The sequence below is a fragment of the Phascolarctos cinereus genome, unplaced genomic scaffold, assembly GCF_003287225.1.
Source record: "Phascolarctos cinereus isolate Bilbo 61053 unplaced genomic scaffold, phaCin_HiC Scaffold_1;HRSCAF=81, whole genome shotgun sequence".
In the NCBI taxonomy this organism is placed as follows: Eukaryota; Metazoa; Chordata; class Mammalia; order Diprotodontia; family Phascolarctidae; genus Phascolarctos; species Phascolarctos cinereus.
Window position 1 is genome coordinate 195,383,904 of NW_027555514.1, and position 17,365 is coordinate 195,401,268.

Genomic DNA, 17,365 nt, shown 5'->3' on the forward strand with positions numbered 1-17,365 from the left:
TTTTAAGGAACAGGGGGTAGGGAATGGATTTGTGAGTCTGTTGATAGAAGAAACTCCTGGATGAGGAACTTCTACCAATAAAAGGTCTGTGCCTCCTCTGCAACTTAAGAGTTTAAACACTTTTTTTTTTGGCTAGGCAGTGGAGTTAAGTGACTTGCCCAGGGTCACACAGCTAGTGAGTGTTATGTGTCTGAGACCCGGTGCAACTTAAGAGTTTAGAAAGCCTCCTAGAGCAGAAGTATCAAACTCACAGGGTGCAAGTGGCTGCAAAACTCCCCATCGTATCCTGAACCAAATTAAAATGTAATAGGGAAATATTTAACAAAATTAATAAGAAATACAATACAGCATAGATAATGCTAATTTGTGGTTTTCTAAGTTAATATTTTGCCTGCAGGCCTGTTTCTATTTGAGTTTGACACCGCTGTCTTGGAGCACTGAGAGTTTAAGTGACTTGCCCAGGACTTGAGCCTAGGTCTTCCTGTCTCTAAAACATATTTTTTAAAAAATTGTCTATATTTTATTGATGCCTTTTCAGTCATTTCTGAGCAATAAATAAAGAAAATAAACACAAGCACATCTGACATCGCATGTAACGTTCTCCCTAGTAGTACCTTGTTTCTCTGCCATTAAAAAGGAATGTTTTCATTATCTGTTCATTAGCTTTTCCTTTATTTGTAGGTGGGCTTCCTGATAGTGATCTTTTCATTTGCATCATTGGAGTCATTCTTTTACTTCTGCTTATTTCACTCTGTCACTTCTTAAGTAGATAACGTATATATTAAACATTTACTGTGTGCTAGGCACTGTGCTAAACATTCAGAGTACAAGCAAGCAAGGCAGTCCCTACCCTCAAGAAGCTTACATTCTAACAGGGGAAGATAACACATAAAGGTCCCACTTGTGGTGGCGTGGTGTGGAGGTGGCCAAAAGTGGCATTGGAGCCCTGGTTTCCAGCAAAATAAGGTGAAAGCTCACCTGTCAGATCCAGGCATTAACGAGGCTAAAGTCCAAGGTATATGAAGTCCAATCTCAGAATGCAGGGTATAGAGGGAAACCTCAAAGCTGTTTTCACTTGGCATTTCTTTTACTATTTAGATGGTCTGGACCATGTTTTCCTGTGATCAGAATTTTCACTCTTTTGATGTTCATAACTTTTAACCACATATATGAGGGAGTAACTCTTGGTGATATATTTTTATGCTAATTCTCTATCTTGGATATCAGATTATCATTAGTGATCATAGAATCATAGCTCTAAGGAAAGCTAGAATAGCTACAGAGACCACTTAGACCAAACCTCTAATTTTATATATGAGGAAATTGGGACCCAGGGCACTTACTTGTTTCACCAAGACCATACAGGTAATAAGTAAGTGTCAAAGATGGGATTTGAAATCAAGCCAGTGCCCTTTCTGCTGTACCACGTTATCTCTCTATAGATTATGCAAATATTTTCCCACTTAACAGGTTCTTTTATTATTCTAATTTTACATAATCAAAATTGTGTGTATTGCCTTTTATGATATCCTTTACCCCAGGTCGTTAAGAATTCAACCCCTCTTCCCACATGGTTGAGGTACCACCTCTCATTCTTTGATGATTTGTTTATGATATGACCTTTTATATCTGAATATGTATATATTCATATTGAGAGACCATTTTGAATTAATTATGACATGTGGTACAAAATGTTGGTCCTAAACTTAATTTCTGCCAAACTGCTTTTCTGTTTTCCCAGCAATTAGGTCAGAAGGGAAGTCTTTCCCTGAATAATCTGTGTTCCTGGATTTATCAAACACTGGACTACTGTTTTTTTGATTGTTCTTGTTTTCTATTTCTTGCTTTTCTGATCTGTTCCATTGGTCAACTTTGCTAACCAATGCAAAATAATTTTAGTGACCATTGCATTATAATAGTTTGAGATTTCATTCATACTTTTCTCATCATATCTCTTGATAGTATAGACTTATTATAAATTAAAGTATTTATTAAGCACTTGCTTTATGCTGCTGAGCACTAGGAATACAAATACAAGCAAAAGGAGAGATAGACTCTGTCCTCAAGGAGTTTCCTTTCTGAAGGGAGAAGACAAGACATAAAAGGGAGCTGAAAAGGGGTAGGGAGTAGTATAGATAAGTAAGCTTCCCTCTCATCCCTTTTCATCAGAATGTTAAAGTTGTAAAAATCAAGAGCAGAGTCAGAAGAGGAAAGCACATCCATGGCCTTGGCACTCCCACAAATGAAGGTGTCTGGCAGAAACTCACCAAGTAAAGGAAGGAGCTACAGAGGTAGAGGCATCTGCAATATGAGAAAGCAGAAGGGCCGAAGTTTAATAGTCTAAAGGATCAGGAGTAGATCCAGAATTTAGTAGTTGTTTTGTTTAGTTCTATAGATATCCCTTTGGTAATTTAATTGGTGTAGTACTGAATCTATAAATTAATTTAAGTAGTCATCATTTTTATTGAACTAACACACTCCAGCCATGAATAGTAAGTAGCTCTATAATTAGTTGTCCATCTTTATTTCTGTAAAGAGGAGAAAAGAGGTTGGTTTCATTCTTACATAAAATCTTGTGTGCATTTTGGTAAGTTAACTCCCAGATCCTAACAGTTGCTCCCTCACTAGAGTTCTACAGTCATAGGCTAGATGATGACCTTTTGGGGACATTGTAAAAGGGATTCATTCAGTAATAGTAATGGTAGCTGTTTAAAAAGTGGGTCACGTTGTTCCCCCACTCTCACCCCTTCAGTTGAGTCAGTGACCATGATGGCACTGAAAAGACTATATTTATTGAGACCCTGTTGAGAGGGAAAGGAAAAGGGGGTGGGGGTAGTTGAAAGGCCTTATAATTAGCTACTACTGGGGAAAATAGGTTGGCCTTCAGGTATGGCTCCCTCTCTGACAATTAAGGAGTGCTAATTGTTTTATGGGTCTCAGCTGCTTTAGTAATCTTGGCCAGAAAATCAGAACCATCCTAATGGGGATTCCCCCTTCAGCCTTTCCTTTGGAGACCACACCACTGATAACTTTGACAAGGAGAGGCAAGTATAGGGGAGCCTTCCTCTGGAGAGGAGCCCAGTCCAAGATGGTTCTTAGTTTACAAGTAAACAAAGCTATGGTACCATTTGAAACTGGTTCGCTAGCACATGCCTAGGGGAGCTAGGAGTAATCACGTTATTCAACCACCCCCTTAGTTTGGACAGAGAGAAACTGTATTTTGAGCCAAACTGAGAAGTGGGGTTTAACAAAATGGGAAATAGAGTAGATTACAGAGTAATACTGATTATTAAATGATACAGCATAATATTAATTTTCCTCAAATAATTTTTTCTTTTAAGTAACTTTTAGGTGCTAAACGATGTCTTTGGTCTTCCTCAACAGTGATGCCCATCTAGCCTCTGGGATATTTTTCATATTAGACATGCTGAGACTTTTCGTTTTGTACTCATAGTAGACAAATAAGAAAAGCAGAGAATTTGGAAGATGTGATGGAGAAACTCTACAAAACAGTTTATTCTCTGGAAAAGAAGCATCAAAAAAGAGACAAAACAGTTCTTATATAAAATTCAAAAGCTTTTGTCCAAGAAAAGTACACGCAGCTAAAATAAGAGGAGAAACAGTAAAATGAGGAAAGAAATTTTTGCATCAAATATTTTATCTCTGATGAAAGTCTGATATCTAAGATTTAATATATAGTTTTCTTTCTTTCTATTTCCTTATGCAGCATATCAGGGTCTGTGATGTCAAAATATGATAGATCCCCTCTCACTGATCAAGAGTTTGCTATAGAAATATTCACAGAGCCTTTTAGTTTTTATCTGTTTTCTTTCAGTTTTATCCTTAAATAATTTCCTGTGCTTGAATCCTGCCATGAGACATGTACCAGCCATGTGACCCTGGGGCAAGTCACTTCACCTTTTTCAAGGTCCATGTCCTCATCTGTAAAATGGGCATAATAGTGCCCACCTCACCGGTTTGTTGTGAGGATCAAATGAAATCATGTAATGGGGTCATTCCTTTTAGTACCTGACAGATAATAGGTAATAAATGCTTACTGATAGATTGCTTGATCTTAGAGCTTGTCTGTTCCCATTTTTATCACTTTACCATCTTCACCATAAAAACAGAAGTCGGATATGCAGGACTGAGTTCCATTTTTAAAAAATTTTAGTTGGGGCAGCTAGGTGGTGTAGTAGATAGAGTACCGCCCTGAAGTCAGGAGGACCTGAGTTCAAATCCGGCCTCAGACCAAACACTTGACACTTAACTAGCTGTGTGACCCTGGGCAAGTCACTTAACCCCAACTGCCTAAACAAACAAAAAATTTTTAGTTGTTTCATGTACTTCTGTGGACAAAGAATTTAACTCGTAGCCAAGCTATTTGTGATGTGTCTCTTTATATGTTGCTAAATTGGTCCTCATACAGTAGGCATGGTGTATTTCTTAACTGCACTTTAAACTTTTGTACTTTAGAAGAATTAGCCAGAACTTTTGCCTTCAAGAACCCAAGGTCATTTGTACCTTATAATGCGGCATTAGAGTAGGACTGTGTGGCAGCCAGAAAAGCTATTGCAATCTTAGACAACATTAAGAAAGGTATAATGTTCAGAACAAGGGAGGTGATTGGCTTATCATCACAATGTAAGGAAAAACTTCCTAACAATGAGACCTATCCAAAAGTAAAATGGCCTGCCCCAAAAGCAGTGGATTCCCTCTTACTAGAGATCTTCATGCAAAGGCTTGGTGACTGTGTGTTGGGCATATTGTAGAAGGTCTTCATGTTCAGATGTATGTTAAGACTAGATGTCCTCTGAATTCCCTTCCAACGATGTGATTCTGCGAAATTTCCTGTGACTTTGTAGCATCGGGGGTGTGGGGGTGTGGGGTAGGAACCATGTAGCTAATGTATTCATGCAGGTAATGAGTCTGATGATAATTGCCAAGGTTCATATAATATATATAACTTTTGGATTCAAGGACACTGTCATTCTGTCAAACCAATTCTCTTGCATACCTTTGAGATTATGCAATAGCAGTTTTAGGGTGTTTACTAAATGGCCAGTCCGTGTTAGATCAGAAAGAGCAGGAGAGAGAGAGGATGTTGACAGTTATGCTTTGACTTCATCTTTTTCTGCCACTCAAGTTCAGGCCCTCATCACTCTTGCCTGGATAGTTATAAAGGCCTTCTCGTTGGTCTCCTTGCTCTTATTTCCGCTCTCTCCAAACCATCCACGGCCAACTGTCAAGATTTTCTTCCTCAAGCACAGGTCTCTTATCATGTCGCACATGCCACCTTTCTGATCAGATCTTCAAGGACTCCCTATTGCCTTTAGAGAAGAAGTACAAACCCCGTACTTTGGCATGTAAAGCCTTCACAGTCTGGCTGCAACCTACCTTTGCATACATTTCATATTTTTTCTGTGTTGTGTACTTTACGCTCTAGCCAAATTGACCTGCTAGGCCCTCTCTCCCACTTCATAGCCTGCAGTACCTGGAATATACTTCTTATAACCGTCTCTTACAATACCTGCCTTCTTTCAAGGCAGAGTTTATGTGTCACCTCTTATGGAAAGCCTTCCATGATATATCTAGTTGTTGGTGTACTTTTGCTCGTCAAATTATTCACTTGATTATACATGTTGCATCTCCCAGTAGTTAACTCAGTGAGAACATGTACTATTTTTCTTTTTCTTTTTTATTTTTGGATTTCCAGCATGCAGCATAGTCCTTTATACACAGTAGATGCTAAATAAATGCTAGCAGAACTGAATTGCATAAAGTTATTTTCTATTTGACTCTCGGTTTTGGGGTGTTGGCTTTATGATTGTGTATGGAAGTGTTACTCGTTGAACAGTTTCACATACTTTCAGTAATCCCCTTAGCAGAAGCAACAAATACTCTTTGATAGATAAGCAGAGGAGAAACCAAATAGCCACTGGATAGAATGGATTCTTGTCCTAGAAGATACAAAATCAAATTCTGTTCTTAAATTACTCAGTAGCATTTTTTTCAAACTGCAAGTACTGTTTTATTTTAATCAGTCAGGATTCAAGCCCAAGTGATACATTTAAATCAATTTGAGACAAACTTACCCATGACTGAAAATTGGAACCAAAAGATTTGTTAATAACCTTCTGGTCTTACATTAGTGGACTAGTAGCCTGTCAAGTTCCATTTTATTATAAGAAATCTGAACCTTCCATTGCTGCCACATTTTTTAATCCTACAAAATGGCCACACTTTTACAGCCTATTTTCAAGCTCAAAACACAAGAGCAGTAAATATAGAAGACATTTCTTGGGTGAAAATTCATATCTTTGAACCATGCAGCATAGATGTGACAATCTAACATTGGAAATCATTACCTGAATTAGTCTGGCGTTTGGGACTCTGGACATTGAAAAGGGAGGTAAGTTGTTCAGATCCACTGGGAATACCAGAAATAATTGTTTTGTTGACAGTTTGGACAAAGGAGTAGAGGAAATCAGACTAAAGGAAATGAGAAAATAAAATAGAACTGTGTTGTCCTGCATTGTGAGGAATGTGACTCTTAAAAACATGTCTGTGAAAGTGAAATCTAGAAAGGTGTGTAATCAAAAGAACACAGTGTAAATGCACTTAAATGGATATTGCCAGTGGGATGCCCTTTAACTTCTAATGCTTTTTCCTACCCACAGAGAGTCCCATGCTTAATTAAAACAGTACTTGCCTTCCAAGATTGATGGGGAATATATATACATATATATGTATGTATGTATGTATGTATGTATAACTTATAGGAAATTCCAGCAGAGAGCTGATCCCATTAGTCTACTATTAGGCTATCATACAGTGCCATATATGTGTTATAACTTTTATCATAATGCTATTTTTTCTTTGATAATTTAATAACCAAAATAATGATAATGGGGTTTCATTAGTTTCTGTATATCTGTCTACTGGATATAAACCAACTCTTTTCCCTAATCTTTTATGCTCTCTAATTTTATAATATCAGATGTCTCCTAGAGTTTTCACAATTCATTATATTATATACAGATGTATTCCAGTCTTTAGTAGGGAAAGAATTGTTTTAGACAGCCACTTAGTGGTGCCTTTTCTTCTCACTTCATAATAGTTAATCTATTGAAATATTGTCAGGATAAAAGGAAAGGTGCAGAATTATTGGGGGATAAAGAGAAGGATTTAATATCGTCTATGAAAATACCAAGCCCCTGTTTCTAAAAAATTATCAGGCAGTTCATTCATTAGTAGGGTCAGAGGTGTCTTGCTGATGAAACATGCCAGCCTGCTAATGTGCAGGTGGAAAACTCAGCCCTTACAAGCCTAGAGACCATTTTGAGTATTGCCAGCATTTTGGTAAGGCTGTACAATCAGCCGTTGTGTATCAGGCAGGTGCTTTTCTGACACTAATCTGAGATGTGAAATGTATCCAAACCTCTTCTTAAACATCAGACTTTGTTTTACTGCCTTGGGTATAGCTAAAAATGTAAGGAGTAACTATAAAATGAGATCCTAAATCAGAAAAAAACAGTATGTTTTCCTGGGAGGGAAATCAGGGGAATAGTGCCTAGTCTAGATAGGCATAGAATAATTCATAGAACTTGGAATAGTACAGAGAGTCCTGGCCTGAGTCAGGCATCTCATCCTATATGAGAATTTATTAACTGACATTTCAAAAGGCCTATATGAGGAATTCAAGGATTAATTTGGTAACAAACTCACTTCACTCATTGTATTTAGACAAAAGATATTTTCTATAGAGTGGTTGTAGAAGGTAAAAGAACCATATGAATTGTAGTCTTGTCTTTTAAGTGAGAAATTTCCACTAGCCTTTATTGAAACTAATTTCATAAGAACCTACTAAAACAGGATTACTGTTTAGATTGGCCCAATGGGGAATGGCTGTGAAGTAGCAGGAGGGTTAGGAATGTCATCTATGATTACCAACCCACAGGTTTGGGTTTTTTTGTTACTCCTTTATCTAAATGCTGTTTTTTGCTTGTTGTGTTGATGAAAAGCTCAGCAATCTCTCCTTTCTTCTTTCAGAGTGGTAGAAATGGCAAAATGTGTTGTTTTAGTAATTATGTGAAATTAGTTGTGATTAGAAGGGTTCAGGGTCAGAGTTTTATTTATAGGGACAGTTTTATTTACAATCCTGCTTTTGATTGAGGCATATTAGAAGAGAAATTCAAAAGTTGTTTGAATTTTCCCAGGCAGATTGTCCCTGATGGTCCCTATTCTTTCACCTCAGATAATCCAGCCCCTCTTAGAACTTGACCAGAACCGCAGCAAATTGAAGTTGTACATTGGACATCTGACGTCTCTCTGCCATGACAGAGATCCCCTGATTCTTCAAGGACTAACTCCACCTGCCTCCTATCACCTGGACGATGATCGGGCAGCTTGGGAAAGTGAGCTGCAGAAGATGACCCGGGAGCAGGTCAGTTTATACCTGGACCACCATGAAAACTTATTAAAGTATCATGGCTGTTTATATTGACCCAATAGGGAGCAGCCTGTAGAGTGTATCACACAGATTCAAGATTTGTTGCACTAGCTATGGAACAGATGTCACTTTGACTCTGTCTATAAAGCAGTTCCGTGTGGTCTACAAAGAAAAAGAAACCATGCCATTTACGGGTGTTATGAATATGAGGACTGCTTGTTACTCTGACCACTTAAGGAAAATCTGAACTTCTAGAGGCTTAACATTTATAAGACAGGTCGCAAAACCCCAAAACAGTCTTCCTAGGTACATTACTCCATAAAGTAAATTCTTAGTAGAGGTCTCACAGCCTTTTGAAATGTTGGCTTTTCTGCACAGAGTAATAGCTAATATATTATCTCATTCATTCTCACAAGCCACCCTGTAAGGTAGGTGCAATTGTTATTTCCATTTTACAGATGAAAAAAACTGAGGCTGAGAGGTTAAGTGACTTGTGCAGAGGCACATGATTAGTAAATGTTTGAGGCAAGATTCAGACTTGAGTCTTCCTGATTTTAGGTCCAGCATTTTGTCCACTTAGCTTCTGTAGGTGTACCAGGTGGCCTTCTCTGCCAGCATTTATATAGAAAAATCTGGTGTTGCCCTTCTTCTGTGTCTTAAAATAGGAAAAAGAAGCTTTCTTGAGAGGAGGGACTACTTTGTCTTTGTATCGCTGGAGTCTATCATAATGCCTTGCACAAAGTAAGCAATTTACAAAATGCCAGCTGAATTCAATTGAAGGCGCAGCTGGAAGGGGAGATTGAACACACACTAAAAAGGGAACAGGCAGAGAGGTGACAGCACTGGGGAGCAGACATAACGGCTTATTAGCAAAATCAAAATGAAAAGGACATCGTGAAGAGACAGAGGGAGTAAGTAGGGTCTGAGGCAGATAGATATTACAAGGTAGAGAGAAAGCAGAGATGAGCAGGAAAACTGAACACCATGTGGTAGATGAAAGGGAGTGTATTCTAAAGCCAGGGACGGATGAGGAGATAGGAGGGAGGGCTATGTTTAAGCTTTGATTGCAAGCATTCTGCCTTCAGTATTAGGCACACGCTATTATCCACAGAACCTCAGTGTTTGAAGGGAAGTCAGGTAGCGTGGTCCAGCTCATGCCTGAAAGAGAATACGCTGTACAAATACCTAATGGGATCATCCTGCTTTGGCTTTGAGGCCTTCCATGAGGAGAAGCCTACTGCCTCCTAAAGCAACCCTTTCCTCTTCTGGATAGCATTAATTGTTAGGAAATTTTTCCTCATATCAAGTTTAAGTTTATCTCTTTGTACCTTTTATCCTCTGCTCCAGGTTCTGCTCTTTGAGGTCAAACAAGACCAGCCTCTTTCACATGACAGCCTTTCAGATATTTAAAGATAGCTTGGAGCTGACCATTTTTTCTAATTAATAAGTATTTCCCATTTATTTTTTAACTTTTGTTAAGGAAAAATGATGCTTTATGGTTAAAAAATAAACATACAAAAAGAACCCTCTTGTTATATGGTATTGGAAACTGAAGATAAAAATCCACAAGTCAAAAAATGTAATCTCAGTGTTTTAATGTTTTACTCACTTCCCTGTAATGTACATATTACCAAAAAATTTATGTATTTAACAATCTAGCTAATGGTCCTCGCTCTCCTAATTGGTAAAAGCTCACAATGCCTATCCTAACCCACTCATCAAACTATGCTTCAACCACCTTGGTGCTTTTGCACTGCAGCTCGATTTATTTACCTGCAGTACTTAAACTGATACTCCCATTGCTTTAGAAACCATTTGCTTCCTGAACCAAAACACTCTTCCCTCACCACCACTCACCTATTTAAATTATCTCCACCTATTGGAATGGAAACACCTTGAGGGCGAGGATTATCATTCTTTAGCATTTCTGTCTGTACCACTTAGCCAGTGTCTGGCATATAGTAAGCACTTAATAAATGCTTTTTCATTCATTCATTCACTTCATTTTCTTTCTATGAAAACTACACTGTTCTCAGAGTTCTGCTTTAGTGTATCTGTATGATTTTATAATGAATTTATTCCTTTAGAGAGAGGGAAAAAATGAAAATAATGTTTTCACTTGTTTCCCCTCAATTAAAAAGAATTACTTTAAAATTTTATTTTATTTCCAAAATCTCTCCCTCCCCATCTACCTTCCCCTTCACCCATTGAGGTGAAATCCATGCTCAATAATGTTTCTTGTGAAACTGTTTAAAAGAAAAAAAAGCCCACTACAACTATATATAGCCATGCAAAACAAATTCTCACATTAACCATGTCAGGAAGAAAGGAAGGAAGGAAGGAAGGAAGGAAGGAAGGAAGGAAGGAAGGAAGGAAGGAAGGAAGGAAGGAAGGAAGGAAGGAAGGAAGGAAGGAAGGAAGGAAGGAAGGAGAATTCCCTTCAGACTGCACTTGTCTATCTGGAGATGGATAGCATGTTTCATCATGAGTCTTTTGTCATTGAAGTTCCTACAGCGTTCAAAGTTGATTGTCCTGATGGTATTGTTGTTACTATATAAAATTACTCTCTTGATTCTGCTCACTTTACTCTTTAACAGTTCAAATGAGATTTCCCAGGTTTTTCTGAAACCATTCCTTTCATCATTTCTTATAGCGCAGTAGTATTCAGTCGCCACAACTAGCCATTCCCCAATTGATGGACATCCAAAGGAAAATATTTATAGCTTTTTTTTTTATTGCTAATACTTCGTGAAAATGTAACTAAAGACCTACTCAAAATACTGGTGCACATGAACAATCAATATTAAAGGTCACTCTCTTTTGGAGAGAATTTCTTCAAATCTCACAAAAAACTAAAGCCTGTGCAAGAAGGAATAGTCATAGCAAAGCGTGTTAATATTTGTTGTTTTTTTGAGTTACTTGCACTTGAAACTACTTGTCATTAAAAGGGGGGGGAATATGGTATTTTTCTCCAGGCCTGCAATTCAGTTATACCTGGGTAGATTTAATTCAGACTTTCCTAGGGAAAAAAAAAATAACCTTTGAAACAAGATCAAGCATGGAAATTTTCAACCCAAGAAGTTTTTTTTTTTTAGAAAGTTGTAAGTGAATGAAGCCAGAGATTCATAATGAAAATGCCCTTGTGGACGAGGTGTTGGCAGATGCCATTGCCAGCACTAGCTGTTGTGCCCTCTTTCAGGTTTCCTCTTAGCGCCATCATGTTTCTCTTGACTAAGAATTGTCTTTCATTATTGAGATTGCAGTTTCAGCCGGGCCATCTTCTATCTTCATGCTCAGTAATGTTTCTTCTGAAACTGTTTTTTCCCATTTTAAACCACAAAACAAGAAGAAAGAGATTTTAAGAAGTTTCAGTGCCTAAATCTTCCCTCACTCAGTTCAACCAAATTACACTTTTCTTCACCACCTGTCCAAATTCCTTGGCATGATGGAAGTTGGAGATTCTCACTCTGGGGAAGTTTGTTTTTTGTCTTCCTGTCTACTGTTTACGTCATGACAGAGCCATAGACAAAGTAGCATTTAAAAATTAATGAAGTTGCAAAAATGGGAAAGTTGCAGCTGCCACCACCATCGTAGACTTTTCCTTATTTCTAGAACATTGTTGTGTTATCACTTAACTGAATGAATAACCAAACTGCTTTTCTGATTTATTCCCCCAACCAGTAAACTGAGAAAGTGGGGTTTTGAAGGGATGGAAGCATTAATAATGATGGCCTTTAACATTACAGAAAAGTTTGTCTTTGAAAGATAGCACTCTCATGGCTGGAATTAGATTTTTGAAGAACTGAGGTGCCCAACATTTGGATGATAACTTAATATTTTTAAATTCATTTGCAGGGAAAATGCCTCCTCAGGGTCAACCATTTCAGGCACTCTGTGTTTGCCATTTGTTATCCCCTTTCTTCTAGTCTTCCAGATCAGGAACCAGATTCTTTTCTATTCTCCATCCCCTATGTCCAATCTTCTGTAAAATGCAGTTGTTTCTTTCATCCAGATATCTCCCAGATTTTCCCTTTCATCACCACAGCCACTAAACAGGTCTAGACCTACTTAACCAGCACCCTGATAACTGCAGTAATTTTTAGTTAGTCAGCCAAACTCCAGGCTCTCCTTACCCCTACATCTCTAAATTCACTCTACACCCTGAAGCGAGGCTGCTTTTCTAAGTTAATAGCAGCCCACAGGGATCCTTCTCATGCATAGGTCAGCGGCCTCATTTCTATTTTGAGTCTGATACAACTGCCCTATGACACCAAGGACAGTATTACATGGAAGGAACGTTCTCTATCTTAGAACCTAACACAGATACCTAACCCAAGGCTGGTTGGCCTACAGAATCTTATAAATGCAGTCCTTCAATTTGTAATTCCCTGCAAGTCATGGGATTGCTGTGTTTGAATAGTCTTTTCCTTCCCTCTCCATCAGCAGCCCTATATTGATTCTATTGGAGCATGCAAATCTGTATTTTAATGTTTTCTTCATATTATAAATTCAAAGTATAAAAATGAACAAAAGGACGGGTCTAGAGGTGAATTGAAACTGTTGTATTGGAGCTTCTGACATCTTCTGGTTCCAGCTTAGAGTTAATGTTTACATAAAGTTCTCTTTATCCAAAACTCTAAAACTCTGCTTACTTAGACAGCTGGAGTAGATTAAGCTTAGCCGGGGGAGAGAACATACTCTAACATTTCAGCTATACATTCCTGTAGAGAATACAAGCAAGACAAATACGTAAAAATCAACTCATTGCACAAGCATTTATAGACGTTCTGGGTGCTAACTGGCAGATGTTGCTTTACTTTGAGCTTACCTTGATAGAGAATTAGAAGCCTGAGAAGTTTATATAAATTTTAATGCCCTTAAGACAGCATAAAAACCACCAGAGTTCTTTCTGCTTGACCAATTTGGAACATTTCTTTCTCATCTAGGTAAAATTGGACCACCAGCTATGTTCAGGATATATCAGGACAATCTTATCTAGATTGTGTGTGTGTGTGTGTGTGTGTGTGTGTGTGTGTGTGTGTACATATCTACATATGTGTTCCCTAAAGACATTAAGATTTCTCATTTTAGAATTTTTGTTAGGTTTTTATTAAGTGGTGTTCTCATATATGAGTTTAGGTCTCATATGGCACATACTTTCATAAGGAATGTAAGTAATAGATCCAAATGAGTTTGGAAGTTCTTACCACATACAAAGAAGCTCCAGTGTATGCAAATGTAATTTTTTTGATGAAACTGACAGAATTATTAAAAAGCTTTGTTTGGAGTAAGAATAAAATTCCAGAAAGCAGTAGAGAAAATAAATCTAAAGATTGGTGCAACATAAAAATCTGTTTAGAAAATGTGGTGATTGTTGCTGTCTTTGGTCATGGGGTTATTTAAAGTTGGCAAAACAGTATTCGTTTACTCCAACCAAAATATACTCCGTTTTTTTTTCAAGTTGGAGGATTGCTTAACTCTCTCCACCTTTTGATCTCTTGACTTTTCTCAATCCAAGGACTATAACTTTCTTCCTGTGAATAGATCAGTAAAACCTTTCTGCCCCCAAAAGCCCAGCAGTGCCAACTTTTCCCATCATGTGTTAACATTTTGGCCAGAATCAGTATGGCAAACTCTGTACCTAGCTTTGTATTTTCTGTTGCTTTGGCTTGCTCAGGCATGCATGGAAAATTCTGACCACCACTGTGATCAAGTCTCAGATTTTTTCGATAAATTCAACAATATGTATTAATCACTCACCATATATGAAGGCAGTTAGGTTGATAGAGTACTGGGCCTGAAGTCAGGAAGACTTATCTTCCTGAGTTCAGATCTGGCCTTAGATACTTACTTACTAGCTGTGTGATCATAGGAAAGTCATTTAACCCTATTTGCCTCAGTTTCCTCATCTATAAAACTCCAGTACGTTTGCCAAGAAAACCTCAAATTGGGTCATGAAGAGTTGGACATAACTGAAAAAATCCTCGGGCAGATACCACATACAAGGTACAGCATTTAGCTAGAGATACAAAGACAAAAAAAAATAATCCCTTGCTTCAAGGAGCTTGCATTCTACTATAGGAATATAGCAGATATGTAATTAAGTAAATACAAACTACATACAAAGTAATTTAATGAGGAAAGCAGTGCCAGTAAGTGAGAGGATCAGGAAAGGCCACATGCTATAGGAGGCGAGGTTGATTGGAACTGAGAGTGTGTGAAGGAGAATCATATGAAAAAAAGATCAGAAAGGTAGGGGGAAATCTTTGTTGTTATTCTCTATGTATTCTGAACCAAGAGAACAGTTTTTAACAGTTTCTATTTCAGGAATCATCCCCACTTGTATCAGTGTCGGGTTTGATGTATTTCTATACCAAACTCTGTGTGTGTGTGTGTGTGTGTGTGTGTGTGTGTGTGTGTGTTCAGTACTCCTTTGTCCATTTCAGATAAAAATGAAGTTTATCAGGTGCCACATCCCCCAACTCATCCATATTTGTATACTCTTCTTTCCACACTCCTCATTTATGAGAAGTAGCAAATTCTGCTTTCTTCTTCATCCTTTCTATATTAGTGTATTCTTCGTCTTCCGTTTCTTAACACCCTAAGAATAGAATCAATCACCTCCCCCAGTCAGGAACTTAGTTTTTCTTATTTAACTCCGTCAGTAGCCTTTGAAGACATGAAAGTTCCTAAGGGAAACATGTTTCTTCTCCCTCAATTAGAATGTTACCACTCCATCATCATATAGTTCTTTCCACTTGCTCACATAAATTGACTTTCTAAGTTTTTTCTGAACTTTGAATTTAGGGAATTAAATTTACCATAATTTTTTATACTGGAGCAGGTTCTCTTTGATTTGCTCATCTCTCCAGCTTCAGTTCTTGAATTGGGCTTTGTACCAGATCCAGGCTTCATTCTTTACTGACTAATTTTGAATGAGGTGGTTGACCCTACTTGGTCACAACCTGGGTCCCCTTGGGTCTTTTACTCACCTTTCACCCTCCCCTCACCCACATCCTTGAGGTTGTATCTGCTGGAACTTCAGGTCTGCTTTCTCAGGACAAGGTATCAAGACAGCCTGGGCTGTCTTAGTTTGAGTACTAACTATTGCTGGTCCCAGGGGCTTCCAGGGTCCCTACCCTTTGGCTTTCTCACCGGTCTGGGGCTTTCTCAGAAGAGCCTTCTGCTCATTGAGGGTGGTCCATTATAGGTTGCACAGAGAGGCATCCTCCTTTGCTGGAGGAGATGGGAAAAGATGACTTTTTGTGCAGTTCTGGGATGGAAAAAGTCACCTAGTAGTTTCTCATTGGATTTATTAATATTCATTCAATTTGATGTAAACTTCAAGATTTGGGGTATGTGGGATCTGGGTGGCCTTCTTCCTATTCAGGCAGCTGCCTTGGCATGTGTCTTCTGTGTATAGTTAATGTTTCATTAGTGTTCTTTTCTTTTTTTCCTGTTGTGGTTTTGGTTTTGGGATTTTTTTTGCATAATTCTTATTATCCATCAGTTCAAAAAATAGAAACATTCCCTTGTAGCCAATAAGCACAGTCCAGTAAAACAAATTTACACGTTGTCTGTATTTCTTATTGTATCTTTAATCCATTGCCTCACAGCCAAGAAATGGAAAGCATGCTTCATCATCAGTCATCTGAAGCCGTGATTGATTATTGGATTGATCAGAACCCTAAAGTCTTTGAAAGTTCTTTTCCTTTACATTACTGTGGTCATTGTGTAAATTGTGCTCCTGATTCTGCTTACCTTACTCTGCATATTGCCAGGTTTTTCTGGATTGGTCATATTTATTATTTCTTATGGTTTAATAATATTCCATTATATTCATATTGTTCTTCAGCCATTTCCCAATTGATAGACACTGTTTTTGTCTACAAATCTTTTCTACAACAAAATATGCTATTATGATTATTTTGTACATATAGGACTTTTATCTCTGTCTTTGACCTCTTTGGGTTATATGGCTAATAATGCCATTGCTTGGGCAGAGAGTACATATACACAGTTTGACTTTGGAATAGAATTCCAAATTTCTTTCCTAAATGGTTGGACTAATTCAGAGTTCCACCAGCAGTACACTAGTGTGCATGTCCTACCACAAACGTTCCAACAATTGCCATTTTCATCTTTTGTAATCTTTGCCAATTAAATAGGTATGGAGCTTCAGTGTCAGTTTTCATTTTTCTTCTTTGTGTTTTGAAGTATTTTTTCATATGGTTATTGATGGCTTGAATTTTTCAAAATTGTGTATTCATATCCTTTGACAATTTATCTGTTGTGGAATAGATCTTGTTCTTAATTCCATATGTGTTGGGAGGGTTGCATATATTTATATAATTATAGATAAGTAGATATACTTATATATAAAATTATGCTTATATATATTTATACTTATATACTTATGTATACCTATATACTTACACATCCTACACATAGTTTTGATTTGAAAGAAACCTTGCAAACCAAAGTACACATTTTAAAATTTGAACACAAAAATAACATTGAATTAATAAATAAAACTGTGACCTTTTTTTTAAAGAAAACTAATAATGTAGCTTATCTAATTTTAAAGGAATAAAGAAAACCAAATTGCCAATATGAAAATTGATAAGAGAGAATTTACAACAAATAAAGATGAAGTAAAGGAAATTATCAGAAATTATTTTCCTCAATTATATGCCAAAAGTTTGATGTCTTAAAATGAATACTTACAAAAGTATTAAATACACAGGTTAAGCAGAACAAGAAATGGAGAAATAAATAACCTAATTCTAGAAAAAGAAATTGAACAATCCATAAATGAAATCCCAAAAATACCTCTCCAAGATCATATGTTTTTACAAGTGAATTATATCATTCAAAGAACTAATGATTTCAATATTACATAAACTCTTTGCA

The 17,365-nt window shown here is 37.3% G+C and overlaps 1 protein-coding gene across 10 annotated transcripts in view; it reads left to right on the forward strand.

The window, feature by feature from the left end:
* ERC1 (ELKS/RAB6-interacting/CAST family member 1) overlaps positions 1-17,365 on the forward strand; it is a 342,335-nt gene that overhangs the window by 301,369 nt on the left and 23,601 nt on the right. For 5 of the 10 annotated variants that reach the window (XM_078156089.1, XM_078156085.1, XM_078156087.1 and 2 more), the window contains one exon: positions 8,258-8,341. Coding sequence is in view for 5 of the 10 variants with exons in the window: in XM_021001454.2 (XP_020857113.1) it covers positions 8,258-8,446 (189 nt within the window). In the remaining 5 variants the exon portion in view is untranslated. Of the gene's footprint in view, positions 1-8,257; positions 8,447-17,365 lie in introns of those variants that run through there. The other 5 variants (XM_021001454.2, XM_078156080.1, XM_021001457.2 and 2 more) reach the window with 1 other exon arrangement.